Source organism: Falco cherrug, chromosome 3 (assembly GCF_023634085.1).
Source record: "Falco cherrug isolate bFalChe1 chromosome 3, bFalChe1.pri, whole genome shotgun sequence".
Classification (NCBI taxonomy): Eukaryota; Metazoa; Chordata; class Aves; order Falconiformes; family Falconidae; genus Falco; species Falco cherrug.
In genome coordinates, this window is record NC_073699.1 from 22,469,471 (window position 1) to 22,495,530 (window position 26,060).

The 26,060-nt window shown below is 37.8% G+C and overlaps 1 protein-coding gene across 5 annotated transcripts in view; it reads left to right on the top strand.

Moving 5' to 3' along the window:
- The window catches only part of TRPS1 (transcriptional repressor GATA binding 1), a 219,689-nt gene that overhangs the window by 186,104 nt on the left and 7,525 nt on the right, over positions 1–26,060 (top strand). For all 5 annotated transcript variants that reach the window (XM_055705279.1, XM_055705278.1, XM_055705280.1 and 2 more), the window contains one exon: positions 22,041–22,163. In XM_055705279.1, coding sequence (XP_055561254.1) covers positions 22,041–22,163 — 123 coding nt within the window. The remainder of the gene's footprint in view (positions 1–22,040; positions 22,164–26,060) is intronic.

Genomic DNA, 26,060 nt, shown 5'->3' on the forward strand with positions numbered 1-26,060 from the left:
GTAAAAGGCACATAATATTTAAAAGGTGGACTATGCATATGTATTTTAACAGCTCCATAATTATGAATGCACTGGAGTTTAATCGTACTTTCATCCATAATAGGAAAGGGAATGTGCAGGACTTTGAAATTAAATAGCTTCAATGTCTGAAGCATTGGAAATCACTGGGGAAGCTTGTCCAGCTCTAACGGAGCTGGTGGAAGTGTGCCTACCCGGCAGCTAATCTTGCTGGGCTGGAATTCGGTTCCTGGCTTTGCAGCACAAGGACAGCATGTGTTTGTCGGGCTGCATAGGTGGCTGCAAGAAGTAGACTTCAGCAGATTTTACTACTTCACAGTCCGTTTTTGTTTTTAAAACAACTGCTGGAAATACCCTTCTCAAACATGCCCACTCATACACTTGAAACTGTGTGGTATGTGTACATAAGGTACTAGTTTACCCCACTTGCATCGCATTCCTACATAACATTTCTGTTCACACATAAGCGTCACTGCATTTCATTTTAGTTTTTTGCTCTTCCAGTAGATGGTGTTTTCATCTTTTTCTAACTGACATCTCTGAAAGACAAGGAAAAAAAAATGCATTTTGAAATGTTATGTGTGAAGCAGAAAGTATTTCCTGTTATTTGGAAGCCCTTCTTTGACCCATTTCTTTCCCTCACATTGCCCGACTTCAGCCTAGAGTTTAATTTCATATGGCTTTATTTCACTGTTTGCATGAAGTAGTTATAGTCCTTGGTCACCGGCGTTCTTCGAGTGCTGGGTGCCCGGATGTGTCAGCTTTACCTTCATTTGATGCTGTTTATCCCTCTGATAGATTGCTGTATGTTCATCACCTAATAAATCCTGAAGAGAAGAAATTGAAATAGTGAAATCTTGGTGAGAAGCCAGCAGACATCTAGCTAGCTGTTAGCTTGGTAAAAAAGCAGCTTTCTACTGTCAGGATTAGAATTACCCCAACAGTTGCAGCAGCTCTCAAGCCTCTGGATTTGTTTGCAATGAGAGATTTGTTGTGGATTTTTAACAAGGCTCTTGTGTGTGTGCCATGCTTAGTAAATATTGGCCTTCGGGGTATTTTTCAGTCACACTGAATGGACTGTTAGTTTCCCCAAACTGCAAAGTGCAGAAAATCCATTTCACTGATTTTTTTTGCTATAGAGATTGCATCACAACTTATGCTGTACGAAAGAAAAATAAAATCGTAAGAAAGATGGTGTGTAAGGAGCTGGGGAGGAAAGAGACCAGTAACTGTGTAATGTCCAGTTCTTAAATAAGTGACGTTGCCCGTGTTAAATTTCTGTTATGAAAATTACAAAACAGTATTTTTATCTCATTAGTGGTACAGTGAACATGAAAATACAATAAATTACTAAAAAATTGTACCTTTTTAACAGGAGGTTATAATAGAAAAACGTATCCAAATTGTTAGATGTTAGACGGAATGAAATTTATAGAGAAATAGAGAAAATGAAAACAAAGTACCATGTATCTGAACTCTATACATAATGTAATGTGTGACTAGAACAATAGTGAAAAAGAAATGGACATTGTGAGGGGTTTCAATGGCTTCCCATTATACAGTTTTAATGTTTTGATAGCCAGTGGAGTTTAATATTAAAATACTTCTAGTGCCCCTGTGAACTATTCTGTGGATACTTTTTATGAGCTAATTTTAAATGAATATGAGCAATGGGATGAAGCTTTTTCATTTGAATGTGGTTTGTAAAAACAAAAAGTTTCCTGAGATCGCGTGGGTATGCTGAAAGCAGTGCTGCATCGACTTTGCAGTACTCAAGTGATTTTTTTCTTCGGTGACTGTGGCAAGGCTGTTCTAAAAGTCTGTATCAGTCATAGTGAAGTACTGCACTGGGTTTGATCTCTTTGATATTTTGGAGAGTGATAGTGTATAAGAAAGATGTTTCTCTTCTTTTTTTTTATTGTCTTCATTTTAAGTGATGGCAGAGCAATGAGTAGAACAATAATTTATTGAGTATTCACACACTGTATGTATATTTCATTATACATTTATAGAAGGCCTATTGTTTTGTGTTTTCTGCTGGAGGCTAGTCTTGTAAAAGAATAGTCTAGAATAGACTCACTCAGTGCATGTGTTGTCCATTTGCCTGTCAGCAATAGTTTTGACAGAAAAAACAGGGAGTTTGAGTGACTGCTGGTCTGTCTTAAGGTATGGTAATGAGGCTAATTAGGAGAGATGAGAGCTGAACTGGATATGTGAAGGCAATTATCCGTGAAACTTTTGTCATGCTTTATCTTTATCAGATCTATATATATATATATTTTTGGCATTTGCCAGTGACACACAGAATGGAAATATTTGAAGTGATACATATTTTGGAAAAGTGAAGTAAAGAAGGAAGGCAGAAGGAAATTTATATGGGAACATCTCATTGTTAAACTGTACAACCTAACAAGAATATTGTAGTTCAGCAAGAAAAAACCTTGCCTGTGTTATTCTTGTCACTAACATTTACATGAATTAAAATCAATTACTTTTTGTAATCATAAGGTTACTAGACACCTACAGCTCCCCTTTTAAATGTACATTGTTTTGTGTGCTCCTTTTAAATTACGAATAGCTGTAGCAAGCATGTTGTTAAACGTACTTAAGAGAAAAACATGCAAAGAGCATGAAAAGAGAGTGAAAAGGCATTTAGTTGTACATTTTAAAAACGATATGAAATTTTCTCACTTCTGTTTTCAGGAGGCTAGTGCGATTTACTTTCAGACTGTTTCTTACACCAATCCAGTACAAACTGATTAAAAAAGAAGCACTGAACAGAGCTAATGAAAACCAGGTGTCACAAGTCTTGATGAATCAATGCACAAAATCCACAAAGAAAGAAGGTGATAAATGAAACTTACACATTAATAAGACCATAACCAGGCTCAATCACTAGGCTGTTTTGAAGAGCCACCGTAACTTCACACATCTTTTTATGATAGAGGGAAAAAATTACATCCTCTGAGCTCTCTGCACACTCCTTCTTCTTGCACTATGTCAAAAGACACTATACCTCTAATCCACTTTTAAAGAGAATGTAATGTGAAAGAAAAATCTAGTTATATAAGACATACTCAATGACTTTTTAAAAGAAAAATCTACTTCATAATTTAGATCATTTTACTTGTACACTTCATGAGTCTACCAAGTGTGCTTATAAAGTCAGATCACAGACTGCAAGTCAGATTGATCTTAGTAGTGTATAGTCTTCTCATCTGAACTTTCTAGAAGTATGGCAAGGAGTATAGTGAATAGATGTGTAATAAAGATCAACACTTGGTGCAAACATATTTTTCCATTAGCACCAGTTCTTTTTCTTAGATTTTGTTCTGTAGTACATATGTTACGAGCTTTGAATTTACTGCTAGCAACAACATTACATGCGTCCTGAATGCCAGCACAAAATACCTGAGGTCTACAAAAATAAACCTAAATCTTACATGAAGGACTGAGTTTTATTTTGTGTCTTTAATCTCATTTGCTTTTAGTGAGGACAGGGAAAGTTGTTTGATCTCAGGTAGACTTTCTACCGTAAGATCTCCCTGTTCTGTGGATCATAACATCACACAGCCAATTATTGCTGCTGTCGGTACCCTTTTCCTCTCTTTACCCTCTGTTCTTCACGCACACATGTGCACACGCAAAACCACTCTCTTACTTCCACACTACAAAGGTGGTAAAAGCGGTTTATTGCTGATTGTAATCCACAGCCATTAGCTTCTTGATAGCTTCTACTCATCTTTAGTAAATAGGCTACTATTGCCTCCAAGAGACAGTTTAAAGAACTCTTCTTTCCATCTGCTTTTATGGGATGGAGAAAAAGATGAAAAACCTTAGCCCACAGTCCACAGCAATAATAATAATTAAAAACCAAACCAAACCAAAACAACAAAACTGGCTTGGCAGTTTTATGAAGAACAAGAATAAGGGAATGACCACAGAAATGCCACTTTCAGTCATCAACAAAAGCAGTGCTAGGGACAGGGGACCTCCTCCTATCCATGATACCCGTTCTCACTGTAGAGTTCATGTTTGGTATTCAGTTACAAAGGTCTGAAATATAGCTTTGTGCAAGAGGGAAAACTGAAAACAAACTTTAGATCATTTGTCTGTTAGCTTGACTAAACAGAAACTCCTTGTATGTATTTCTACTTTCTTCAGCTCCTCTTCTTCTCCATTTACACTCTGCTGCATTATGTACAATTGCTCATTAGCATAAATTTACAAAAATGCACTGGTCTCCAAGTGCCACCAGGAAGAGGATTCAAAATCTTTCAATCCAGTAACACAACTAAATAATCTAAAGTAATTTATCTAGTTGCAATAACTAACTTTTTTTTTTTTTTCAAGTGTGTGTGAATGTCTTGACCATATTTTCTGAAGCAGTTGACAGTGGTGGTATATAAACACTTAAAACATTTTATTGTAGTACCACACTGTTGCAACAGGTTACCTATGGTACTCGTAACAAATAGGTTACTAATGAAGTGTCATTTCCTTGCCTTATTTGGCTTGTGTTGCAACCTTAATTATATTTCGATTTTAGAATAAACTCTCAAAGTAGCGTACAGGGATTTGGCCACACGACTTGCATTAACATTAATCAAAATCGCATGTCTGAATTCCCACCACACTAAAAATGTACCTTGGGATTGCTGATGAGGATTGTGTGCAGGGAGTGCACATGCAAAAGAACGCTTCACTGACGGCTTCCTTTTGTTCTGAGTCGTGTTCATGCACCTCATACCTGAAATAAAAGATGGCAGTGAACACTGATGCCCTTTGTTTGCATGCTGTTTCAGTGAGGACAGTGACAATTCATGTTTCCTCACTTTAATCAGCATGAACCCAGCAAGTCCTTTTTGCTGATAGGCTGAGATGGTAACTGTAACCCAGGGGGAACAGTCATGTCTTTGGTGTAACTGTGAGATTTTGAACCTGAGTTGAAAGGCTGGTTTGGGTAAAATAAAGCTTCGTCTCCATCATCTTCTGTGCCAGCCGAGGCTTTGTAAAAAACAGTGACTTTTTATCAGCAATTTGCATGTTATTAGATTTTTGCATTCTTCTGTATTTTCCTGTTCCTTGGTTGCAAGTAAATTGTCAAATATTACTGTAACAGAGAAGCTCTTTTAGCAGTCCTTGCAGTCCCAGTGGAGGTAGTACCTGGAGTTCAGTGAGACAGCCTGCTCAGAGGTCCTTCTGACTGCTTAAGTAAGCTCCAGGGGTTAGACTCACTTTGGTATGGTTAACCATGGACTGAAAGGTGTCAGTGTTGTTTTTTTTCATGAACGTGTTTCGTCCATTGGTGGCTGGTGGTCACCAATTCAGACACAACTGTATCATGGGTTTAATATCAGACTATCTCACAGAACCAAAATCTTCAGGCTCCCTAATACACAAATGAAGTTTCCTCATTAAAAATACATTTTTTAAAAGCTGCACATATTGCTCCAGTACCCAGCTCAAGAGGGTTTCTGTCTGGAAACCACATACAGTAAAGCTCAACTCTTTGTAAGTTGACCATGGTTATAAGTTGTGTTTTTGCAGCTATGTCTTCTGCTGGCTTTTTTGGAGCATCTTTAAAGAAAAAAGATAACCTTAAAGGATGACATTCCATGTCTAAGCTAATCCATGCTTTGCATCAGAAGAAATCTTCAGAAAAAACCCTGAAGTTTCCTTGAATGTCTTATCTTGGAGTGATGGGTTCTGACTGACTGAAAAACAGGAAAAAGGAGTTTGATTTACTGGATTTCAAAGCAGTTACCTCATAAAATAAATAATAACTTTCCATAATGCCTTCCCATTAATCCATATATGTAATGCAAATAAATTAATAAGAAGATTCATATCCTCCAAAGTTTACAATGATTCCACCACGTCAAGACAAACTTTCTATCTGTAGTGATGACTCATTGATTTGGTGTAGCACCTCAAGACTCATTTAGGAAAAGTACAGTTATGTCCCTTTGGCTGACCGAGGCTCTAACATTTAATAAAACCAGAACCCCAGGCATTTTCTTAATTTTTGTCTTAGGTCCAATCTTGCAAAATCTTATGGATGTGCTTAACTTTACACAGGTGAATAGGCTTATGAAAATAAATTAGATCTCTCCCATGCTTAAAATTCAGTACAACATTTTTTTTTCTTTGTATGAGCAAAGCTTTTCTGTACTACTATAAAATTCACTTTTATTTCTACTTTATCACATTCAGATGCTTTCTTTGCTATGTTTTCTGTTTTAAACTAGCACTTTTAGAAATAGAGTGTTCCCTCGGTGGCATTGGCGACAAAAAGAGAAAAGATGTATTTGCAACTTGTATGGCTCTAATGAAAGTGCTAGTAAAGATTGCCTTAATCCTAGAATCCAAGCAAAAAACCATTAAAATTGCTAATGAACAAGCCAAGAGGTATTGTGTAATGAAACAGTTAAAGGAGCACTTGTTTCCTGGCAATGATAGAAAGGATTTTTTCATTTTTAAAAATTGTTTCAAAAGCATCTTTCAATGTACAGTCCTTTTCAGTTTGCATCTGTCTGCATCGTGAGGAATCCTTTCACCCCCTTTTCAAAGACATATGAAGCTTGCAATGCAGGATAATTAAAACAAATCTTGAGTAAACTGTTTTGTGGAGATAGAAGTTTGATGGTTGAATATATAAAAAATTGTAACCAGATGTTGTGCAGAAGCCATAGTAGTTTAAAGATCATGAGCTTTTTCTTTTTTCCTTTTTTTTGTGTGAAGCAAAAATATTCTAATTGAAGTTGTCAGCAGGAGTGAGACTAATATGCCTGTATTTGATTAAATAATAGTTTATTTAACATTCAGTGTGGCCCAAAATTGGCTGAGACTAAAATACAGAAACTCCTTACTTTAAATTTTTGTATTTAAAGAGAGTGAAAAGTAAACCTAATTAATGTTAACATTTTTGCTTGATATTCCCAGCTATTCTATTATTTGTCCACTTGTGTGTCTCATCGGAATGCTCTGATATCCATTGCACACACATTTTCTTCCTATTTTCTTATTAACTGGTTGTTTGATGGAAGAAGTGGAAAAAGAAAGATGGGCAATAAAGTCTGGAATGCACTGGTTGATCAGAATTATTACTGAAATCTGGTAGAACTTAAGAGCATAATGCAAGCGTCATCCAACATCCCTTCTTGCTAGTCCGTGCAAAGCACAGGAACTCCAGCAGATACATTAAGGGGTATTCGTGCATGAAGAGGGTTGTGTGTTTTAAAAATGCCAGAATATTGAAGTGTGTGCAGTAGATTTCCTGGCAGTTATTTACTTTATATGGGATAGCAGTGTTTAATGGATAGTCAGAAGAAGCAGTGGCTAAGATTCTTTCACTAGACGATTGCTGACTTTTTTCTATTGCTTCACTAACGAACATATTTATGTCTTCTATAGTCAGAGGCTGAGATCCTTTCCCTCTTATTTTTGTGTTACCTTACTGCTTAAATAGCCCTGTAATGTTATGTGACGCTGTGCATAAACAAGGGGATCCCCATCTTGCCTTCTGTGAATAACCGTTGTTAAAACCATAGGAATTTCATTCTCATTCTGTTCTTTGTAGCTGTCTGGCCTTTTGCGTAAGAAGGGACTGTGTGACTCACGATCCACAGACTGCACTGGATTTAAAAATGAAACATAAAGGCAAGAGTTGCTTGGCTTATTGGTGGCATGTGTGTGCGCACACAAACGCTTCCCGCAGGAACGCATGGGAATCAGGGCTGAGATTTGGCATTTTTAAGGCAAATCTGTCTTTAAGAGAGCACGATCCATTTGTCGAGTGATGCTGCCTATGATAGGGTTTCCCAATGTTTTCCTTTGCCCCCTGCCATGGGAGCAGCACCCTTTCGGTGCCCTCGCAGTACCCTCTAGTGACTGCAGCTGACTGTTACAGTCCGGCGGGGCTGCGCCCAGTGCTGCCCAGCTGCTCCCCGCGCCTCCGCCTCAGTACCTGGCACTGCATCCAGAGCCTTGAGCAGTGCTCATCTCTCACTGCTCCTACAACCTGCCAGTGAGTAGCAGGCAAGGCCAAATTTGTAGGGAGATTTCAACATTCTGTAGGAAACTTGTATTCCATTACAAGGCCATTAATCACGGAAATGTAGCAAAAATCACAGCCTGGGCTGGGCAGGCAATATGTGCTACAGTGCTGGGGCTGTTCCTGAAATGCAAAATTATATAGGCCTTCTTGATGATGTTACCATGTCTGCCCTGGTGGTGCCACCCAGGGTTCCAAAGGTAGATGGCAAGGCCGTGGTAAAATCAGACGAGAATTACCCTTACCACAGCGAAAGTGCAGTCAGTTTTTCATCTTCTTTTTTCTTCTTCTGCTATGTCTAAAATAGACTGACATCAAATCGGTGCTAGCTCTGTAGGTTTTCTACCATCTTCTGCTCTCCTTCTGCTTTATGCAATAGGTGGAGTTATATTGGGTATGAAACAGGAGAGAATTTGTTCTTTGATTTGTCAAAGGAAGAGTTACTTGCGAAACACCAACTTGTTGAATGTCATAGCTAAGATGCTTAGCTTTGCACTGATCTACAGTAACTTCTGGAAGTTGTTCCTTCATTAATTCATAGTGCTATTAATAAAGGAAGCAGTGCCCAGTATTTATATTTTAGGAATTATTTGTGGGAGGTATAATTCATTGGTAATCACAACCTTATTTTGGAAAGATCTTTTCTTATAAAAATCCATACAACTGACATCCACTTTTATACGGGGGCATTACTCTAAAGAGCAATACTCCCTGTGTATCATGCCCAGATTTAAAGCCTGCTTTAGAGGGTCCAGGATGCTAGTCATAGACAGGTAGCATTGGCAGCCATCCCAAAATCTCCTCAAAGGTTCCAGAGGTTGTTACTGCATGAATCATTCAGTGTTCCCCACACCTTCCTCATCTTCCTGCTGATTTTACTATCAGGGTTTCACAGCCATGAAGTTTCCACAGCCATGTCCATTTCCATATGACTAGCCACTAAGGTGTGAAATCCTAGTCCATGACACAGAACCAAAAAATGTTTCCTATAAAATATATGTAGGAAATAAAGGCCCTTCTCTTTTCAGTTCCTGAAAGAGGGCTTTTGGCAAAGATGCTGATGAAATGGAAGGTTATTTTTCTCTCCTAGAAAAAAGTCATGTCATTATAAATGCGCTCCTTTCTGGTGTACGTGTTTTTCCTTCTCACTCCTAAAAATTCCAGTAGGTGATAAAGATAAAGGAAGGGAGTCTAAACAATTTGGCATTCACTGTTAAGGAAAACCTGAATTAAATTGAAAAGTGAGTTCTTCAGAGTGTCAGAGTTTTTGTTCCATCAGTAAGACAGAACTGGCTTTAAATACAGCCTGTTCACAAGTAGCAGCTATGATTTTGTACAGCATGTCTAAATTTAAAGTTTTCTTTTTATTTCAAAGTTGTCTATGTGGGCCTTCTGGAGGCTGCTTTCAAAACTGAATGAATTGTGATGCTAGCAGGTGGACGGTAAAAGGGAAACTGTTTCCTAACATTCTGTGCCTAAATAGCAAAGCCTGATAAATTGATCAGTAGAACAGGACCAAACCGTTCCTCCTGGAGTCTGTGCCCTAGCCCTGCACAAATGCATAGACACACTTAGGCAACCCCAGTGGTCCTTGCCTCTCCCGTTACAACACGGGTGCAGCCACAGCTGCCTGTGAGCAAGGCAGTGGAGCTGTTTCACTGATGCCACTTCAGAAAGGAAGCAGAGGGATGGTTTTACAAGGCATTCCTGTGCAGTCAGCTTCATTTCAGAAGCCTCCAAAGGATGTGAAAAATAAGTTAACTGTGGCCTTGCAGGATGGTTTTTGCCATGCCTCTTCTTCCAGCCTCGTGCTTGATTTCTTGAATGCCGTTTTCCAGTCCTTCACAGCACTCTGAACTAAAGCCTGAGTATGTGGCAGGGTGGGTAAATTTCTTCCTTGGTGTGTAGAACTCATGATGGAAAACCACGCTAAGTTATGTGTTTCTCTCATACTGCTCTTGTCAGGCTCGTGCCATTTAAGAGAATGACTGCCCCCAGCAGTAAACTCACCCTGCCACTAGCATTAGAAACAATTTTTCTGGTGAAATGCAATCTGTAAGAGCAATTTTGACAATGCAGATTTTGAAGCTGGTGTCTTAGGCAATTTAAGAACCACTTTCTTAAAGGTAAGAAAAAAATTAGACTAGGGATGCTGGAACACTGCTGTGCAGTTACAATACTCTCTCACTGCAGATGTCAATGAGTATAAAAAGAGCAGAGGGCATACCAATTTCTAGGACTGCAAAGGCATAAAAGCCCAAAATATTGCATGAATCTTAAAATATATATTGTTTATTATTTGGTTTTTGGCGTTTGTTTTTTTAAAATTTATTGCCCTACAGGGTGATTCTCCCCCACCACCAAAAAAAAAAAAAAAAAAAAAAAAAAAAAGGTTAAGGCAGTTTAGTTAATGACATTAAGCTTGATTAATAAGGGATTCGTGTATTTCTTTGTGTCCACCAGTTACCATGACTTTCCCATTTCTTCTGCTTTTACATGCTTCTACCGCCTTACTGCCTCTAGTATTGTATCAGGACACCCTTTTCTTTCTTTCGTTTGTTTTTTTTTTAACCTTGTGTAATATCACAGATTTTAAGGTCTTCAATCATTGTGTTGTGGCTCTGTCTTGAATTCCATGAAATGTTTCCTATCAAACTAGGAGACCATATGGCCATGTTGGCCTAGAATTCTCAGTGCATCATGTACCAGAAATAGAAGCTGGTAAAGATTCTTCAGAGATTGTGATCACTTGTTCCAAAGACCTGGTTTGTTTATGGAAGGGATGCTTGCAGTACATAAACACTATTTAAGGAGAAATATCTCCAAAATGTAGAACAGTTGTTCTCTTCTCTTTCTCATCTTAATGGTATTTCTAAGGAAGGCTATACAATGCCCTATACTGAGTCTCGTTTACATGTAGGCCTTAGGATCTTGACAGGAAAGAGCACACAGAGAATAATTTTTATAAAAATTACATTAGATACTTCACTCAGTTCCTTATGGTGGAATTTAAAAGTAGATTTCTCCATCTTTAGTACAGTTTTATGGACTGTAAAGTGTAACATTCAGTCTGGATGTAGGTCTATTTTAATTAATACTTTTATAGCTGTTGAATTTAACATATTTTATTTTTCAAGGCAAATTAGTATGCATTATGGCTAAAATTAATAAAAAAGAATAGAAAAAAGTTTCAAGTAATTACAGCCTCTCACTGAAGAAAGCTTTACAGAATTATTGAGGCTAGAAGACAGCTCTGGAAGCCATCTAGTCCAACCTTGCTGATCAGAGGAAGGTCAACCAGAGCAGGGTACTCAGGGCTGTGTCCTGTCAGGTTTTGAATATTTCCAGGGACAGACACTACCCAGCCTCTCAGAGCAACTTGTTCCTGTGTTCAACCACCCTTACAGTAAAAAAAAAATTCCTTTATGTTCCCATTGGATTTCCTGTATTTCAGCTTGTTCCTCTGTCTCTTGTCCTCTTGCTGGGCACCACTGAGAAGAACCTGGCTCCATCTTCTTTCCTTCCCCCCATCAGGCACATATTGTTAAGATCCCCCTGAGCCTTTTCTTCTCCAGGCTGCACAGTCCCACCTCTCTCAGCATCTCCTTGTATGACAGATGCCTGAGCCCCTTAATCATCTTTGTGGCCCATCACTTGAGCCTTTCCAGTACATCCATATTTTTCTTATACTGGGGAGTCCAGCATGGCACTCCAAGTGTGGCCTCACCAGTGCTGCACAGAGGGAAGGATCACCTTCCTCAAGCTGCTGGCAGTGCTCTGCCTAATGCAGCCCAGGACACTTGGCACTTTTAGATGGGTTAGCTTTGAAAAATACAAATGAGAGGGGTTTTTCTCTGCTCCCCCTCAACATTTTCTTTTTCAGGAACTATCTCCCTAAATGGGTGCTGGGATTTATCACAGCTCTAGCCCATTCTTACTTTCTAAAGCTATCAAAAAGGAAGACATCAAATGTTTTTGCTGGAAGTGGGATCACAGGACAGAGTAAGATGATGGTTAGAACCAGCCACTTAGACACAGATTCTGCCTTATTGTCTTGCTATCTTGAAGTGTTTGGAATGGATTGGATTAGATGAAAATGTCCATTGTAAAAAGGCCACTACTTTTCCATATTTACCACACCGTGGTATCTGGGATGCCACAGTTTCTCCCTAAGTTCACAATAGGAAATAACTATGGTAATTGTGTGGTATGGGTTGGCAAATGCTGATATTTCGGAATGGAAGCCATTCTAGCAACAGCACGTAACAAGATCTGCAGGAAGAGTATAGTCCTAAGTGTACTGAAAATAATAGGTGGGCATCATCCGCTTTGGATCTCACCCTAGTAACAGCTTTCTCACGGGGACTGCGTGAGGCTCAAATTATAGTTCCTGAACAAGTATATAAGCTATAGCTGCCTATATGAAATCTTTTCTTGTTATACATTTTTTCTTTAATTAAAATTAATGGTCCTAGGGGGAATTTTTTAAAGTACAAGTAACAAGTAAATGTTACCTCACTGGTTTTCACTGAGTAGACATCTAATTGACATTTCCTCCTCGAGTCCTTTCTCTTCTGAGAAGACTTCTGTGAAAACTTTGCATCCGCATTTTGTAACTTTGAATTGGAAATTATTCTTTCAGTTTAGTTTCCAGATTTGGGGTGCAAATTTGGGAGGATGTAGGTGATCAAAAGTCAGTGGGACTGAGGCTTCTAAGACAATTAATGGCTTTTGAAATTTTTACCCCTGAGGAGCCTTTCCTCTGCTGATTTTGGCAGCCCTCAGCCAAAATCTACAAATGAGAGTTCCTCCTCTCAGCTGCTGGCTTTCTGAGCCATTTTCTGTATAAATAGAGATCACGTGGACTTTAATAAGGTCAGGGAATGTTTTTTAAATGTCTGTGATTTTTTTTTTCTCAAAACTTAATTTTGCCCATCTGATTTCTGTGGAAGTGGGAACAGATGCCAGAAGCTGAGAACTCCAGCAGCTTTGTGCTCACACTTACAGCAGAGCACTTGCAGGATTGGGACCCTCAATTACTATCACATGTAGAGTTACATACTGGCTCTTAGCTGAGATCTGCAAAAGCAGTCTGGTTCTCCTACCATGTCAAAGTTAGGGGTGTTTAAGGAAATACGGACATACCTTTGCTCCTTTTTTGTCTGTTCATTTGATGAGTGAGATTACTTCATGAAAGAAGAGATACACAGTGTGCCTTCTTGAACATAAATCCTCCGGTATTGATGCCTAAACTTAAGCACCTAATTCCATGTTTAGGCACCTTCATCACTGGCTCTTTATCTCCAAAAGTGAGTCTGCTAGTCTGTTTATAAAAGTCTAACTATTGATTTAGATTCCCCCATTTGAGACAACAGGACTTGGATATTTTTGCCTTGTGCCAAGAAATGAGAGTCAGAAGCATTTCCAGTTTTCTCGACGTCTCTTTCAGAGTGCTTAGTTCTGAGGGTACTACTTTTATCCAGTTACTGATCAGAAGAATAATCTGATTTTGCACTTTTTATACCACTTATGTTGTGTATCTAAATTTAAAAAAACTGAAAGAGAATCATGACTTAGATTTGCTCTCTAACAACGTCTGAGCTAGTTTGGAAATACACAATGTTCGGGAAGGAGCAGTGATCTGTGTGGACGAGCGCTGAGTTTTCAGGCAGCCGTTCAGCATCAGAGCTGCTGCGTGAATCTGTTTCAGCAAAGTGCTGGTGGAGAAAGGTTTGGGAGCAGGGATAGCAGTTCCTAAACCAGGCTCCCTCTGTCCTGCTTATGCACAGTAATGCCTCTACTGAACCATTTTTTGTGGGGAATAGTGTTATTCCTCCATTGTACTTCTTTTATTGATCTTATTTTTGATTGTTTCATATAAGTACTGTTTTAAAATTGCCTGAGTGGTCAAGCTGATTTAGAAAAGTGGGAAGATGTTTAGCCATAAACTTCGTAACGTATACAGCAGCTCCTAAAAGGGACTGATAAAACCTGTTGCGATACTAACATCGTAATTCTGGTGAAGACGCTGAGAGATGCTGCTGGCAGCTTTTTCCTGTGTTAGGTGATAAACTGTGAAAATAAAACAGGATACAAATTTAGGTGGACTGTAATTTAAATACTCGCAAGCACACCTCAGCAGAGATAACGCGTTACCTTGAGTCGATGTAGAGGAGGAAGGGAGAAAAATTGTGCTGTTCTGGGGGAAAACAAAGACAATCAGGGCTTTCTTCTTGAGCAGCTGCAGCCAGTTCCACTAATGGAAGTGCAAGAGCAGAAACTGGCAGCACAAGGTATGCGTTCGTTTTTACAGATGGCAATGCAGACAAGTTGGTAATTGAGAAGGAAGTCGTGTACGTGAGCTGTTTGACGGGGGACAGCCCATTACAGTACTTTCCTGTGTAATTGACTCGGTGAATTATTGGAGACAGAATTTCTGTTCCCCTTGAATGGGTTTCAATTGCTGCAAAGTGACATCATTATTGTGCGGGAAATGCAGGTTTTCAGGTTGCACTTTTGGGGTGGTTTTTTATCGGGTTCGGTTTTTTTTTCCTATTGTTGTTAATAAAACTTTTTAAATTAATTTTTAGCTTGCCTCCATGGAAGTCTGTGTTGCACTGCTGGTAGTCAGTAGCAAAATACACAGAAGCTAGACCATACCATAGTGGAGTAGCTGCTGTTTAAGGCAGTGGAAGGGATTTAAGGATGATCAGCTTGTACAAGTTGAAGGATAAGATCTTAAAAGTACATTATATCTAGTAAAAGACGGTTGAAGGAAACTGCTTCTAAAAAATCATACTGTATGTAGAATGATTAAGTAAATATTTAACTCTTTGCAGATCAGACTAACATGTAGTTCCACCAGAAAATATTTCTCAGTGTTCATTACAAATGCCTCATACTATAAATATGTGTATGTATATTTAGTCTGTGTATATGTATTTGGCCAAACAGGAGATCACACATATTTTTAACACACAGTGTTTAAAAAGCCACCACCACTAACTGTGATGAGGAAATCTAACCTGCAGAAAAAAAATATTGTTTCATATTAGTACCACTGCAGATCTTGACGGGGAAACTGTGAAATTACCTTCCATCCCTGTTTGGATTAACAAGGAGATACACTGTGAACCACGTAATTTTCATCGATAAATGCTCAAATGAATGAAAATTAACAAGTTGTTGTAAGGTGTATTGTGAATATTTATATGACCCCATAGTTACTTATGGCTCTTAAAGGATGGTTAAAGCAATGGTAAATTCCTGCCTGTGGAGCTCAGGCTCTGGCTGGAGGTGTGTGTCCAAAGCCGGTTCCCTTCCACCACAGTGGCAAAGGTTGGTTCAGTGCTAGCTTGGAGGAGGAAATAAAGCTGAGGTGACAGCAGTGAAGAGATCCAACAGCAGGTGACTGTGGCTTCTTTTTCTTAATTTAATTATTAATTACTTAATCATTTATTTTGATCAGCTATTGTTTTACTTCAGTAGCAATAATGACATTCCAAACTAATATTTTACTAAATTCTTCTTGCTTGGTAAGGCACAAAGAGATTGTGGTTCACTGCCTGTTTTATGGGTTTTGGGTTTTGGTTGTTTTTCCTTTTTTCAATAGTGAATGCTGCTGTCTCTAAGGTAGCTTTACAAAATACAAGGAAATGCTTCAAATGCTGGGACAAAATCTACTACTCATCTGCATTTTTGCTGCTGATAAAAAGTAATTGCAGTTTACATGCACATTAAAGTATTTACTCTCCCTAAGGGATCAAGGGTAGGATTCTGAAAGGCTGCTGTAGCAGTAATGTTTAATTTACTGTCTGCGTTTTCTCCCCTCTCTAAAAAAACCCTGATTCCTCTCATTAAAATTTTTTAATACAGCATATATCATAAAAAGATGCTGTCACAATAGAGCATTAAAAAATCCACTAAACTTTTTGTATGAATTAGGTGTGTGATTTTAACTTTCCTCTTGGCATTTTTACTTTCTTCCTACCTTGCCTTTCCTAACTTCTTTCTTATGCATCTTTCAAATACAGCTCTTTAATGTAATTGTTCTTGAAAATGTCTTAGACGAAGAATTTGGATTTGGCACATTAAATTAACTTCAAGAGGCATCTGTTAACTCATAGTTAAGGTTGAAAACAACTTTAACACTCTGCTTTATGTGTTTCGCTTTTTCTGACAACTTGTGCTTTGAGGCCGAAAATTTGCTGTGCCTGGTCTATTCCTGAAAGCTGTCCAAGTTATAAAGGGATGAAAACCCAATGACTTTCTTTTTAATTTAGACATAGTTACAGCAAAAACAACTAAAATTTTAAAATGTGAAATTTTACAGAGACATAGTTGTGGCTGTTTTCATAGTTGAGAGGGAGAACAGTTTTGATTAAACACGTTTGGAAAGGTCTGAGTGCCTCTGCAGCCAAAAGAAATGAAGGCTGAAAGATTCTTTTCCCATCCTAAACAGGAGAAAGTAGTGCTTACTCCAACATCCAGATGGTGCCTTGCTACCCAGGTTTTAAACTTCAATTAATTCGAGCCTCACCAAAACTCAGGAGACCTAAATACCTCCTCATGTGAGGAGGACAATACCTGGAAAGACCTAGCAGGTGTGAAACAAGAAACTCCTAAATACTCACATCAATGCAAACACAGCATACACCGATGTAACCGTCAGTGTATTATGCTGTTTTTCCGAACGATGTGGTAGCAACCGAACGATCACAGGTACAAGACCAGCTGCTCACAATTGATCCTCTCCACAGTGGGTCACCAGGCTCACACTGAACCAAGCGTGCGCAGGTTTCCTGGCACTCCCCTTTTGGACCTCCTGAGTTGCCGGAAAGCATCCAGAGGCAGCATTTTGCCTTTTTTCCAGTGAGGCATGTATGGTTGTAGTCCCCAACTCTGTCACTGGAAATAGGTCAGTATATGCTTACTCTTGGGTAACATTTATGATTTCTCTGCACCTTGTGCTCTGGAGCCGTGATTACAATGTGCTCCGTTCCTGGCACAGTGGGAAAGCCAGAGTTGGTAAAAAAATCCACTCGGGCTTCATCATCTCGTCGTTTTGTGAAGAGGAAGTGAAAGTAATCAGCAAGAAGACCGGTTTTGCTGAGTCCAAAACCAAGGGGGTGATGTAGGAAAAATGCTTGGCTGAAGCTCATGGAGCCTATTTGAGTTTCTAAAAGCATCTTCTGGCAGAAATTTTGAAAACAGGATGTATTTGGCACTAGCAGAGTCTCAGGCACCATTGCTTAGTCTAGCTAGCTAAAAAGCCACAGTTCTGGGCAGTGTTTTTGGCGGTGCTTTTACAATATATGTTTTGCTACATGAAGTTCCATTGAAATAATAATTGAAAGTACAGAATATTTTTACATATTTTTTGTATAACAGTGGAGTGTAATGATACGTCTACATGGCCACAAATTTTGAAATCATGTAAACTGTCAGGTCATCCTTTTAAAATCTAGAGCAGTTTTTGTGAAAAGAAGGGCCTGATCCTGTCAAGATGCCTGAGTGAATTTTTATTATGGTATTCTTTGATGGTTTATTGCTTAGCAGAAAGCACTACTAAAATTTCGTTGTTTCAAGTATTGGTAACTAGTGAAAATCATTTAAGGAGTTAAAAAAAAAAAAAAAAAAAGATCAGGCATTCGGGCTTGATGATGTGTATACCAAGTTTCAGACTTGTTCAATTTGAAATGGTCAAGATATGAAACCATAAAAAATGTGAGTAAATACTCTGCATATCAAGGGTTGTTATGCAATTACATGCTTTCAGCATGGTTCTTACTGAGGAAAAACAGTAGAGAGATCTGCAAGACATGTTCAGTGAATAATTGCAAACTTTCATAGCTTAGCTACATAAAAATAATAATCCACTTGTTGCTTTGCTACTACTAAAATACTAAAATATGTGCATACTTTTTTCCCCCAGGGGAAAGCCACTATGACTGTAGATTTGTTAGAAAGTTATCTGAAAAAAAATGAAATCCTTTCTGCTCCCCCCCCCCCCAGTTTTGGCCAGTCTCCAAATTATAAACAGCTGAACTGATTTAAATAAAGTTTTAAGTACCAAAAAAGAAAAGGGGGGGAAAAAAAGTTACATCTGGGCTGACAAAACGTGTGCCAAGTTTCAGCCCAATGTGATTTGAGAGAACCAACATATTAAACGCCCAGACCTAGGAACTGGAATGGAAACAGAGACAGGCTGTTTGCTGCACTGGCCCCTTCAGGATTTGGGATTGCAATGTAGTGGTTATAAGGCTCCAGATGATTAAAGCTTGACTTAGTAGATACATATTTTAGTAATTTCGACCCTCTTGGCTTTTCCTTCCAAGGATGTACAGGAAATTTTCATGGATAACTCCAGCTAGTGCTAGTGGCATTGATTGCAGACTGAAACCTTTTTATCTGTGGCTCAAACCCTCCCATGGCTAGTTGTGCTGACTTAACTTTTCTGGGCTGATCATAAGAGCTTAACTATGATAAGTATGCGTTCTCATTTGAAAAAGAGCCAAATGTTCCATAACACATTTATTGAAAGTGCTGGCTTGGGTGTTGCTTAGTAGAGCACCTGAGCACACGGCTGAGTTTTATGGAGGCTGTGGGCCATAGCTGTTGTACAGGCTTTGCTGGACTGAAGCTCAAGTGCCTCTTCCTTTGTAAGACCAGCCACAAAACCAGCAATATTGGCCGTTATTGACTAGTACAAATGCCAAGTATGCAAAGCCAAACAGACTCATGCAGAAGTATCATCACTAACAGCAGAAGTATCATCACTAACTAACATTTAGCGTGCACACACACACACACAAAATTAGATAATTTCTGTTGGCTAGTAACTGTTATAAAACTTGTTACATAGGAAGTAAAGGCGTAGGGTTTTCCTTTTTCCTTTTTTTAATATTTTTTCCTTCTTAAGAAACCACATCAGTTTAAGAGGACTACAGTCATTGTCAGCTTTTAAAAACAGCCTCCTTTATTTCTTACCAACGTCATCAAAATTTCTGAGGTGTATTTTGACAAGCAGATCCCTTCAGTGGTTAGTGGGATCTGAGAGTCAAGAATATGTAGTTCAATTCTGCCACAGTCGTGTTTCACCCCAGGAAATCCATCCTAAAGCTGTGTCCGCCCACTATAGAAAGCTGTTTCGTAACCCAAAAGCTCAACAAAGTAACAGCATTTAAGTTTTTTACAGAGGTGGTTTAATTCTTAATTTATTAGTATATGTCATCTATGTTGGAACACTTAGGAACTGAAATAATCATTGTTGATTATCCTGTAAGATCCTTAAATAATACAGAAATAAGAGAAGGTACAGAATGATAAGATGCAATGCCTAGAACGTAATGGGTTTTTTTACATACTTTCTGTTAGATGTAGGGAAGGATGTTTAGCTGGGATGCTTTGAAATTTTACACATAAATAGTTTGTAAGTACTAAATAAGCAGAGGTATAGGGTTTTGATACATATAGCTACTGCTAGGTATTTTGTAGACTATTGTCAGCTGTAGTCATTGTATTATTTCATTGCAGCTAACGTCCACTTTGAATTGGATCTTTCTTTTAAAAAGAGAGAAAAAATAAGTTACTTTTGTCAGTGTTTTAAAGATATACTACTCGCTAGCATTCAGTGAAGATTTCAGTAGTGTTATTAAACCCTCTGTCACTATTCAAGTTTGTACAAATGCAGCATATAGACTGCTCTCTCTATATTTTAAAAGTCTTCCATGACTTTGTGGAGGGTATTTCCCAAACTCAAAATCAGAAATGAAGGGGTGGAAAGACTGAGTCAGATTAGGACTCCACTTGGTTACTACACCACACCAAGAAGCCATAGGCCAGCAGACAAGAAGTAGGAATGGAAAGGAACAGTTCTGCAGTTGTATCTGAATCCTGGCCATATACAGTCATTTCCGCTTGGAAACTTCTCACCCTTTAAGTGGACCAAACTAGGGTTAGTTTCTTGAAGCTTTTATTGTACTCTTAAGCAAAACATTTGTGAAGCTGGGCAAGGGTATGTGACGACAAAAAGAATTGGGAGCTTCAATTTACTTGTAGACAAGTGCGCCTTCCCAGAATGATCTGCATCTTATATACACAACTAGTTAGATGTTTGCTGAAGGACATCAACTACAACTTAGTTCTCCCCTTAGCCAAATTGAGAAAAACGTAGTATATTACTGCTTCTGATTTAAGAGACAAAGTAGGGAATGATGTAAGGGTGTGAGAGAGGGATTATCTTGATGACAATCTTGATTTTATAAGTATCACTTTAAAGTAGCACAACCTGCTGTACTAATGAAATTGTGTTCTTGGTTTAAAAGGGCAATTGTTAGCCTGACTTTGTGCTCACTAAAAACATTTCCCCAATCTTGTTAAATTATTGCACTCATTTCAGATTTTTATGTGCAGCTTACCAGCCCTCGTTTTTTTACATTTCATTCATTTTCCTTGTATTGATGATTAATGGAGGATGTCGAACGTTAGAGTGAGCAGGCATCAGCAAATGCAAGATCATAATTAGTTTAGCTGACGAGGGCCTCTGATAGCACTTGCATCTGGATGGAAAAATTACCCTGTAGGGAACTGGCTGCTCACCAGGTCTTTTTAGTGATACATTGTGAAACACCCGATGAATCAAATGCCCTTTCAATGCCAAGAAAGTGTTCCAGTCTTGAAGCCAAAATTATGTCTGCAGAAAGCTTTCCATTTGAAATGTATCAGAGTACAATTATAACCATTGTATTTTTTTGGCATGAACACCAGTCTTCTACAGTATGGACTAAAGTTAAATAAATTATTTAAATTTTATGAAACCCTGAAATTTTTACTTATAGAGTTAGCAATTTTTAATTTATAATAGAATTCGTTTTCACTCAGGCTGTTTTTCCCTGTACTCATCCATTCTCATCTTAGATGCTGAAGGTTTCTTATTGATTTTTTCCTTTGCAAGAAGAGAACAGAGTGGAAATTCAGATTTTCTTTTCAGCAAAAGATTCCATTTCCTGCTTATTAGTATTTGTGCCTACAAACACAGCCTGACTTTTGTTTAAATGAGAAGTTTAATGAAATCATTACTCCGTAGAAAGAATTTAATGAGCAATACTCATAAACGTGTCTACTTTTAAATATTCCTGGATCATTATGAAAGCTGATGAATGCACAGCTCAGTCTGGTTAAAAATCAATTTGTATTTAGGAAAGTTGTACCGTGCCTTTCTTCGCCTGACTAAAACAAAATAAATCTATCTGTCGATGAGACAGTGTTTTCTGGGATTTTGGGTTCAAAAAGGGTCCCATTAAGAATACTGTACTTTTATTTGGCTGGCAGAGGCTAGTCCTTGTTTACAGTGGGCTGTGGGAAATATACGGTAGCTTATACTGATTTCAGAAGTGGAAAAGACTGGAACTGAATATCATGTATTCAATTAATGAAATATAATCTCTATTAAAGGAATTAGTATGATGCAGATACAAACTGCGAATAATTGAAGTGGTGGTGTTTCAGAATTCTTGTTACTGATCATACTTTAAAATCAAGCAAACTATAACAAAATAATCTGTTATGAAATGTGGTGAACAAACTAGAAGTTTACAGAATGTTCTCTACCAGCTTCCAGAGGGGTTTTTCAGAATTTGCTGTTTAGAAACCATCATTAAATGCACAAAACCTGAAGTTCAAAAAGTTAAAGCTGTTATTCTGAAAAGGCTTTGGTGTTTCACACACCTCATCCATCACTCTAGGGTTAATTATAATGAAAATCAGTGGTGCCTATTAAGCACAATTGAACCTGACCTCATTATGGGCAGTGTGGTTTTATACTGTCATTGTTGCCAGTCTAGAGACAAAACTCCTGTGTTGATTTGTCCTAACTCCGCAGCTCATGTGACTCACCTCTGACCTGTTTTTTTTTCTCTGTGTGTTTTTTTTTTTCTCTTTTTTTTCTTTTTCTTCCCTATTTCAGAGACGTAGAGGCTCGGGTGTTTTTTGTGCCAATTGCCTGACCACAAAGACCTCTCTCTGGCGAAAGAATGCAAATGGTGGATATGTATGCAATGCGTGTGGCCTCTACCAGAAGCTTCACTCGGTAGGAAGAACTTACTGGTTTGTTCAGAAAAAAAGGGGTTATACAGCTAAGCTGGGCAGCTGTGGTCTTGTCTGGTTGTGTGATTAGTACCACTCCCTGGCCTGCAGTTAATTTCCTAACAGGGTTTTGTAGCATGGTCACTTTGGGATCAGATGTGATTCATTATGAAACAGGCTGAGATGCTGTGGGTAGATGTGTTTGAGATCACCAGTGATGCATTTAATTATTTTGATACAAAATAAGGGGAAAATTATTTCTTTTCTGGGAATTCCATTTAAAGGCATACAATATGTTGGTGATGAAAGCTCTCTAAATTCAAGAGCCCTTGTGTTCATAATAAAGTAAAAAAATAAAAAAGAATCCTTAAAGTTAGACATTACATCTATATCAAAAATAGCCCTTGCTGTGGTTTTTGTTTTCTTTCACTTCTCTTCCCTCCCTTTATTCTTGACAGTAAATTTCTTGGAGATACGGGGTGGTGGGCTTTTTTTTCTTTTTTCTACAGTTCTTATAGTCTGCTGGAGGATTCTGAAATAACCCAGGAAGGAAGCTACTCACCTGATGGCACTCATCACTTGGTGAAGGGAAGATTCACCATCCCTCAGGATCAGGCAGGGAATAAGTAATAATCACAGGCTGTCTGTATTGTTTTTCATCTTATTGACACTTGACTTGATCCTGAAAGATGTTGAATGCTCTGGTCCAGGTCCAGGAAGGCCATGCTTAAGTGTTTCCTTGGATCAGTGCCAAAATGCTCAGAATCTTTTAGGTTAAGACCCACTAGTTAAATATTATCCCTGCTATCTTGAATAGAAGCACATGGGAGAGTCAGGTGACCAAGACTTGACTATAATTAATTTTTACAACATTCCCTTGAAGTTAAAAATTGTTAGTATTTTTCAGAAATAGAAACTGAGGCAGCCTTTGGGAGATTGCCAGGGTAACATAACAATTCAGGCTTAGAGCCCAAATCAGAAATCTATGTTGTGGCTGAGTGCTTATTTTTTAAAACTTTTTTTCAGGAAAAAAAAAAAAAAAAAGCACTTAAGAAACTATATTTCAAATACTACCAAGTGGTTATGCCTATTTCTCTTTAAATTTGAGGACTAAGCTTCTAAATCAATTAGTAGCTTTTGTGAATTTATTTTACCTTTGATCTTGTGGACAGGCTATATAACAACCTTGTTTACTCAAGATCCTGTCCAGCCAACCTACTTAATAAAAAAGAAAAATATTTGAATTTTTAAAAGCAGCAAGACCATCACCAGTCTGAAAGCTTAGCTCTGTTTGCCATGTAACTATTTTTAAGCTCCAGAACAACTGAGCCAGTCAGATAGCATCTGAGCAGGAGAAGATGGACTAATGCATGATCTCTGGCCACCTTCTTGGCCAGGTCTTGCTGAAAGTATCATCTTCTTGGAGATTTCTCAAAGTTCTAGACATAATATCTAATTTAAGGAAATTGATCAGCGGTGAGCATCCAGAAAGATTTTAAAGAGGACAGTTTGGCTTTTAACGTTAATTTGACGTTTGAGTCCAGTAATTTGCAGAACTTCCGTTCACAGCCTCTATTTTCCCTTTTTTAAATACACTTTTCTATCCTGTTACGTCTTACCATGATTATTAGCACAAATTATTGAATGGATAAAAACTACAAGCATTGCTTTTGAATTCAAACACATAGATAATTCTTATGAACCAGTAGGAAAAAAATTAGTAAATTAGTGTGCTTCCAACAACAATAATTAGCAATACAATGTCAAGCTTTATTTTACGCATATAGAAAGCAAGAAGCTGACACTATCTTTTAGCTCCAGTGTTCAAGCGTGGCAATAAGCTGTCACTCAGTGGACATTTGACATTAATATCCTCAATTGAACTTTGACCAAACAAATGCAAAGAATTTAATTAGGCCTCCACTCTGCTGTGGTACAATAACAACTCCATTGTAAGCTGGAGTCTGAAATAATGAAACAAATCTTTCCTTTAGGACACCTTTTAAAATAGTCCCATGCAAAGGGATGCTCTTTAGATTGACTAGAATTAGATTAGATTATGAATTAGATTAGAAAGATGACGTTTTCTTTTATCTGTCTGCCTGTCTATGTCATCAAGAAAAATTACAGTATGCCATGTATGTTTTTGAATTAAGGAGTCTAGGGTGATGCAATCACTAGGCAAATGTCTGAAACTGTAAAAACCCAAGGGAATAGAACTGTTCCCTTCTGTGAGCCACCCTGTTAAAGTAAATTATGCTACACAGCTCAGTAAAATTCACCTATAGTAGGTTTGTACATTTCATAGTTCCCTTTTGATTGGATTGTGACTATCTAGAACTACTCTTCATTAACTCAAAAGCATGTGTAATGCTAAGTGTGTATAATAAGTATGTATAATAATCTCTAAGGTCCCTTTTTTACTTGTGTTTAATAAGAAGAAAAATCTATGGTCTGTCAGATACTACTAGGTGGTAGTGACTGACAAATAGTAGTCACATTTACATTTCTACAATACCCTTGCATAATTTTTCAACGTGTTTTCAGAAATGTTCAATCTATCCAGAGGTCGTTTGCATTAAAATTGCAAGGTTTTCCACATTTTTCTCCTCTAATGCAGACAACTATGTTAAGAAATGTGTAATAATATTCCAATGGTCAATTACTAAAATTGTTTTCATAAAAAAATGCAGTTTATTGCAAACATATACACAATATTCACATTTGCTGACAAGAAAAGGAATATTCCTTGTCTCCCCAGAATCATGAATTTGATCGTTATTATTGTGGTGCTGTTCCTCATTTTTAATAGCTCTAACTTGGTCATGGAAAACTAGATTTTGTTCCATAGTGATTCCTTGGCCACGTCTTTGGTCTCCTTCAGTGAGAAGTTACAGTGTTTTATTTTAGGATTAGACATATGTGATCTTGTAGTGGAGAGATCACTGCAATTTCCCATGGTATCTAGGAAGTCTAATCAAAATAATTTAATGAAATACTTGCTGGGTGTTGTGATATATTTTTTTTAACTTACTGATATATTTGGGGTAGGGAGATTTCCAAGTAATATAGAGATGGAAAAAAATCTTTGTGATGATATTCAATATGTTATATATAACAATTAAGGATCTGACATAAAGCATTTTTAAAGTAATGTTCTGGTAATGTTTCCACTATTTTCTAAACTTAATGCCACACTGAAAATCAAGAAGAGAGCTTAAACTTTTCTGTCTGCCTTAGTTGCAACTGAATGCAGAATATTTCTATCTGCACCTTAGTACTGTGAATAAGTTAAATATTCTAAAGTTAAATAAAAGTAGCTTTACTCCACTGAATAGTCCATTTTAATCAGCTAAAGTTAGTCGGAGGAGTACAGTCATTTGCATGCTGAAGAATTTTTCAGTTGGACCTACAGCCTTTAACTCCTAACGTCATGTAACTTTGAAGAGCCAGAGCTGCAAATAAGTGTGCGAGGTCCTTAATCACAGGTATGAAGATGTTTCTTTTAACTGCTTCCACAATCAGGCTTCATACCTGTAGCATGAAAAGTAAGACTAAAACTTTTTCCAAACTACTGAAAGGTATTCCATAAGCCATATGATAATGGTCTGTAGTGAATAAATAAAAGTTTAATAAGAGCAACATCAACAGTATTATAAGATCTTACACAGCATGTCAGTATGACAGTGTTACAATTGTCATAAAGAGGTGAGGCAATTACACTGAGCTTATTATAAGAGTATATGCTTATGTATATTAATTGGCTATAGATTCTGTAAACTATAAACTTTAATTGCATAGAATATGCATAGAAAATATTATACTTTTATGTAGCATGACTGCCTCAACTTGGATCTGTTTGAGGAGACCGTTTTTCTGCTAAGTTTAAATTTTGCTTATT